The sequence below is a fragment of the Camellia sinensis genome, chromosome 12, assembly GCF_055761805.1.
Source record: "Camellia sinensis isolate YWXY chromosome 12, ASM5576180v1, whole genome shotgun sequence".
Classification (NCBI taxonomy): domain Eukaryota; kingdom Viridiplantae; phylum Streptophyta; class Magnoliopsida; order Ericales; family Theaceae; genus Camellia; species Camellia sinensis.
In genome coordinates this window covers 120321385-120328487 of record NC_138972.1, presented here as the reverse complement: position 1 = coordinate 120328487, position 7103 = coordinate 120321385, and the positions used below count along the sequence as shown (strand labels likewise).

Here is a 7103-nt window from a genome sequence, read left to right as displayed (position 1 = left end):
TAATGACCATTTTCCACTTGTGGTGTGGCAGACTGGCATTGGGACTCAAAGCAACATGAATGCCAATGAGGTAAGTAAACATTTATGAATCTTTGGTTTTTGGTTTCATGTTTTCTAATTTTGTATGCTACTAACACCCAATTTGCATTGGTGGAATTTTAAAAAAACTTTGTTCAAATTTTTGTTGGTCTTGTTTTCTTTATGTTTTTGTTGTTGTGTGTGGACCTGGGGTCATTATGTTCCAAATTTAGTCTCATATGATAACTTTTAGGGTATGTAGGCGGCTTGGCCTAACTATAAAGGCTTGTTATTGGTGTAGGTGCGGATTTGAGTCACGGGTGATTCAAGCAACCCTTGGCTTGACCATTGGGCAACTTTGGTGCTCACTGCTCACCCAAGGCCCTGCATAAAAGGGGGCCTCATTTTTTTTATATACAATGTATATATCAGATAAAAATAAAAATAATGTTATAAAGGAAATTGGAAAAAGCAAAAATAGGCAAAAATGATCTCTCTTTAAATCGTATTTCATACATATCAAAACAAACTACCCTATCATTATTATATCTCTCAATAGTTATCATTATACTTTGCCCTTTCTCTGCATCATAACAAAGAAAATGACAAACGTATTTCTTACTAGAGAGGAGGAGATAGAAGATGTATGTAGGAAAATGACAAAAGAAATTGGAAATATGGGAGATGCCTGCGGGCCTGTGAAAGCAGTGCCGCTGTATTCTACGCTTCCTCCTGCTATGCAGCAGAAGATATTTGAACCTGCTCCTACCCCCCTGACTGTGGGCGGCCCTCCTGGGAGGAAGATTGTAGTCTCAACAAACATTGCAGAAACCTCTTTGACCATAGATGGTACAGTTTATGTGATAAACCCTGGGTTTGCAAAACAAATGGTCTATAACCCTCGAATACGTGTTGAATCTTTGTTGGTCTCTCCGATATCAAAGGCTAGTGCTCACCAAAGATCAGGTCGTGCTGGAAGAACGCAACCAGGAAAATGTTTTAGACTCTACACTGAGAAAAGTTTCAATAATGATCTTCAGCCACAGACATACCCAGAAATACTGCGATCAAACCTTGCAAACACAGTTCTCACCTTGAAGAAACTAGGAATAGATGATCTGGTCCATTTTGATTTTATGGATCCTCCTGCCCAAGAGACATTGATGCGCTCATTAGAGGTTTTGAATTACTTGGGAGCGTTGGATGATGAAGGCAACTTGACCAAGCTGGGTGAGATCATGAGTGAGTTCCCCTTGGATCCGCAGATGTCAAAGATGCTTGTTTTTAGCCAGGAATTTAACTGTTCAAATGAGATTCTGTCTATTTCTACCATGCTTTCAGGTTTGTTGTCTGTTACCTGGCTTTCTTTGTGTCTGTGAGTCTAATTGTGGGTCTAAGTTGACGTAGACCACGATGGGCTGAGAATGTTGCTTCATTATTTGTGAATGCGTGCCCATTTTGTATCATGTGCATAGACATGTATCTAGGCATATGATGTTACGTGTTTAATTGCATTTTTTGTACATGGTGTACATCTGCATGCAGTTAAATGTGTGTCCACTTAGGTTGTCTTCAGCAACTGTCTTGTCTGGGTTCCATGCCCCCTGTTGGCATGCACCATAGAATTTCTAAGTGCTGATGCAGATAGTTGCAGTTTTTCAGTATTCTCTCATGAAGCACATGGTGTCGTCTTGCCTCTATGCATCTGCTAACCTACCGTGGGCCTCCTCTGTGATAACCAATTTTTTCTTTAGTACCCAATTGCTTTATCTGGCCTAAGGAGGCTTAAAAAGCAGCAGATGAAGCAAAGGCACGGTTTGGGCTCATTGATGGGGATCACCTTACACCCTTGAATGTATACCATGCATACAAGCAAAATAGTAAGTATCTAACTACATTCTCTATTTCTTGCCTTTTGCTTTGAGAATCAGAGAGGCTTTTATTAATGGTGTATGCATTTCTTATCCTGCTTACATGTGAATGGGTTTTAGACGAGGATCCATCTTGGTGTTACGAAAACTTTGTCAACCAAAGGGCATTGAAAGCTGCTGATAATGTGAGACAACAGCTAGTTCGGATCATGGTTAGGTTCAACCTCAAGCAATGCAGTACAGATTTTAACAGTCGTGACTACTACATCAACATCAGAAAAGTTATGCTAGCTGGATATTTCACGCAGGTGGCTCATCTGGAGTGCACTGGACACTATTTTACTGTGAAGGACAATCAGGTACGTAGATATGTTGATTCATCTCTTGTTTTAACCTTTAGGAGATTGTATATTTGACTCACTGTCATGACCCAAACCCGGTCCTATGGGTTTAGCACCGTAACCGGCCAGCAATCCGAGATTACCGAAGGCCTGCTTAACAGTAGTACAGTAAAACAGAGTTCAGGGCCTGGCGGAAGCCAATACAGTAAATAAATAATGTCCATTGAGCTGTGACAGTCTGTATGCCAAAAGATTTTTCATGCATTCATACATACAAACAGTACAGTCTATACGAAATTTACAGTCACACAGTACAGGAATCTAATCCCTTGATAACAGTACAGTTCGTAGCTGACAGTCTATACAGTAATCCAAACAGTAAGGGGACAGACGGGGGAAAAATAAAACACCCCAAAGCCATAGCATGGCAACTCGGAACCTCGCAGTGAGGCACAAAGGCTGGCTTGACAAAACTGGAGTCTAACCCTGACGCCTCTAGCCGCGGTCTAGTGCCTGTACACCTACATATATATATAAACAGTGAGCTAAAGCCCAGTGAATAACATAATGCGTAAAAAGGTTAAGAATGAAATGTCCTTACAGTGATGAAAACAGTTCATTAAACAATACTTCAGTCTTTCAGTCAGAACAGTTATTTAGTCATATGCGGTACATCCATTAGCGTAGCAGTAAACAGTAGGTCTTAAAGACCGAACAGTAATGATGGCCATCAGTCAGTAAACAGTAGTGGTTCCAACAAGGGAACCGACAGAGAATTCTGTCACAGTAACAGTAAACAGTAGGTGCTAAGGATGCCGCAATACAATTCAGAATATAGGACATACATTCATTCAGTTAACAGTAATCAGTTCAGAAACAATACAGTTCAGTTGTTTAGAAAATAATCATTTTTGAACATATCTTTACACAATCGTTACTCACAGAGTTTGGGCTACAGTATGCGAGAGCGCGTCTCCCCAGTCGCCAACCCTACATAGTTAACAGATTGAACACACTAAGCAACACAATTGGGAAATATCATAATTTAATCCCTAATTTGCCTCGGTGTGTTCTACATCTATATCCTCAACAAGATGCCTTAAACTAGGTCTAAGAATGCTTAGAATGGGATGAGGATGCAAAGATGTACTTTTAGAAGCATTTTTGGATTTTTCAGAAAACAGGGGTCACGCTCGAGCGTAAGTTACTCCGCTCGAGCGGACATGCAGACAAAGGTACCTGCTCCAGCGTATAATTACCTGCTCGAGCGTTCTGCAAAAACAGTCAAAAGTGCTGGATGGGTGGAATCTCCGCTCGACGGACGCTCGACACCCACTCGAGCTTGAGACACACGATTCCGCTCGAGCGCCCAATCCTCCGCTCGAGCGGACTGTAAAACAGTGCAGAGATACAGGATGCTCGGATTCCACGCTCGAGCGGCACTTCCCCCGCTCGAGCGGAAGTGCAGAATCTGGAATTTCCAAATTGCACCTCCAAGCTCAAAACCAAGTTCAAATGCATCAAAACCGATCCTCTTGGGCTAATTTCTGGAAAAACACTTGTAAACACATGGAATAACATGATTCAAAACTTAGTTTGAGAAATCAAAGCCCAAGGGTGTTTAATTCAACCCAATTTCGAACCATTTTTCAAGAACAATTCTCAAACATGATATGCATGATTTCAAACCATTTCAAAGCTTCAATTTGATGCTCTATTGAGCCAATTGTTCCAAAAACAAGTTGAAAACATGGACTTAAGCCTAATGATGGACATGCATGTACAATTTTGTCATGAACTCAACTCCAAATTCAACCAAGAACACATGCATGCATGATATGAACTCTAATTCAACGGAGGGAACCAATTCATGACTTAGTTCTACAATGAAACATGAATCATGCAAGAACAACTCAAAGACACAATTAAGAAGATGAAGGATCTACCTTAGGTGTAGAATTAGAAGTGAGGGAGCTCAAATATGCGAATACACTTCAATTTCCTTCAAGTCTCACAAGCCAATTCACAAATATGAACTCAATTCTCTCTTAAAGCTCTCATCCCTCTCTCTACTCGGTGGAACTCAAGGAAAAAGGCTGATCAAATGTTGCTTCTAAGTGAAATCAAGTCTCAAGAAGGTCCAAGTAGTGGGCCACTAGAGTGGCATTAGTGTAATTACGGCAACTATTGCAATTTAACTCGTTTTAATCTAATTTAATCATGCCTAACGGTTTTCAGATAATTACAACATAAAATCACATAAATTATGATGATCATACAACATTAATCAATTCCCAGTTCGGCCGCCGATAAGGCCTTCAATTTGCAGTTTAAACATAACACGCGAACAGATCAAAGAAACAATCAAACAGATAGAATACAAATTAACACATATACTCAGTCAATTCAGTTCCAGTTTTTCAGTCAGTCAGTTCGGTACTTTAATCAGTCCAATTGTCAGTCATAATCAGTTTAGTTTAACGGTAATCAATGTTTATCGGTAATCAATCAGTCATCAATCGGTAAACAGTACGGGGGTTGTTACACTCACACGGGACAAGATTTTTTCTTACATTTTTCTAATACTGTAATGTGGCATATGTAGGTGGTTCACTTGCACCCTTCAAATTGCCTGGATCATAAGCCAGAGTGGGTCATCTATAATGAGTTTGTCTTAACAAGTAGAAATTTCATCCACACAGTAACAGGTGTTCATGGGGAATGGGTAGTTTCTCTTTCTAATATGCGGTTCTATTGGTTCTTGTTCAATACAGTTGTCAGCAGAGTAATGTTCACCATGGAAATAGGGAATTTAATACATGAAACAGTGCAAAATTTATACACATTTTGTATGAGACAAAAATACCAAACTTTGATTAGTTTCTTACTGTTTTTGCTAACTATGCATAATATGGAAGTAAAGATCTACAAATCTCCTGAACAAAAATTATGCATAATTCTACTACTATGTTATAAGTGTCTGTTTTCTTGTTTGTCTCATAGTTGTTTTCTTGTTTGTCTCATAGTTGTTGAGTGTATGATGTCAAATTTAGTACTAAAAGAAGTGATAGGTAATGAACTGCGGAGCAAAGAAGATTGAAATTTATGTTTATAGGAGTGTTCAGATGCGTTGCTACTGATGCTTGTCTAATACAGATGTGTCTGTTTTATAATAGTGTCAATGCCATTTGCATTGAGGATTCTTCTATAAACATAAAGCTTGTTGTTGTTCTGTTTTGTAGAAGGCTTCTTTAATTTCTATCTCCATTCCTTCATAATAGTGATTTTATTATCACTAGTTCTATATTGGCTCAAAAAATTCTCGTGAATTAGGTAGACGACTTAGAAGCAGTTTGGGGAAAATGTCCACCCTTACACCATAGCTTGCTTGGACTATCTCTCTCTCTGTCTACCTGATGAAAGGATGTTGGGGTTGACCTCATTTTGAGTTTTCAATGTATAGGCTTTGCTCTGTTGTTCTTGATAGTTAACCCAGCTTTTGCTGAAAATTGGTGAGGCAAAAAAATAAAATAAAATAAAACTAGATGTTTTTTAGGCCCGATGTTACTAAAACTGAGGTTTGCCCTACACAGAGAGGAACAATTCCCACTCAAACCAAGTTTTTGTCGTTCCCAAACAAGCCCTTCCCTTCTCTCTCTGTCTCTTCGCGCACCCAATGCTAGTGGGTTGGTCAGAGTAAATGTTTATGATCAGAGGTTAGACGGTAATGACAGTTTGCAGGCATGGTTTATTTTCCCAGTAGATTGTTAATGCGAGTTAGTCTATTATGGGAATGGTTATTGTTCAATAAACGACAAACAGGTGCCATGGATAGTGAAGTATCGACTTGAAAATTTCAATATTAAAAGGGGGGTTACGTATTGTAAAATAAAGGGGTATCTGAAGTATTCTACGAGTGACATGCCAGAAGATTCGCAAATGAGGGCCCCCTCTATTGTTGTGTTATCTAAAAAATATACTAATGATAATATTGATGTCTGGCATTGTCCTCTAACGAAGGCCATTCTGATTCTGACACGGACTAAGTCTGTTGGTTTACTGGAGAGGCGAAGAGATTTGTTGTTAGGAGGTTTTGGGGAAAGTGGTTCAGCTATTCATGAACGCAGAGGTCGTCTGAGTTTGTCAGATATTAATGTACGCCGGGGTGGTGATGACACTATTGATGTTGATCCTGGTCCGTCGATTTCAGAGATTGGTGTTAGCAAAGGAGATGTTGATCGTAGAGGATCAGTTGTTATGGATCCTGCAGAATTTTTTAATTTTTACGAAATGTAATAATCAGTGTAAAAAATAGTGATGTGACTCAAGATGTAACAGTTGATGATAAGGGAAATGTAGTAAGTAAATAAAACTTTGAGTGGTTTCATAAATAAATTTAATAAAATTTTTCATTAATCATGACAATGGTTACATTAACATCAAACCATTCTCTCATTTTTGGGGACATTGAATCTAACCAACTACTGTCCCCATTTGTTAATAAAATACAAGGAATTCCTCCTCTAATAGTGAGATCTGGTTGGAACTTAACAAATACATGGAAATCTCTCTGGCATCCTACTAAATTCTTCATTAATTCGGTAAGGACTGTCGAGTATTTGATGTCGTCTATGACGTTGTAGACGGCGTCTTGGTCGTAGTCCTTGAAGCTTATTCTGCTGAAGAAGTAATTGTGTCGTCCGAGGCTTCTGGCCCAGGCGGTTTTGCCAGTTCTTGAGGATACTTCGAGGTAGAGGGAGATTGGGCGAATGGGCCTCTGCTCTGGTTCCTGTTATTAGAGGAGGAGGAGAGTTCTTCGTCAGTATATAAATTATTGATATTGTTTTTGTGTATCCCTAATCTAAGGAAGTCG

At 39.3% G+C, this 7103-nt stretch overlaps 1 protein-coding gene and 1 pseudogene across 1 annotated transcript; both read left to right on the top strand.

Moving 5' to 3' along the window:
• The first annotated feature begins 488 nt into the window (after nt 1-488).
• On the top strand, nt 489-2248 carry LOC114285930 (putative pre-mRNA-splicing factor ATP-dependent RNA helicase DEAH2). The gene is made up of 3 exons (XM_082899715.1): nt 489-1359; nt 1773-1898; nt 2010-2248. Exons 1-2 carry the CDS (start codon nt 621-623, stop codon nt 1805-1807), a joined length of 774 nt encoding a protein of 257 aa, XP_082755841.1. The 5' UTR covers nt 489-620; the 3' UTR covers nt 1808-1898; nt 2010-2248.
• Nucleotides 1964-5019, top strand: LOC145789378 (putative pre-mRNA-splicing factor ATP-dependent RNA helicase DEAH2 pseudogene; annotated as a pseudogene).
• The last annotated feature ends 2084 nt before the right edge of the window (nt 5020-7103 follow it).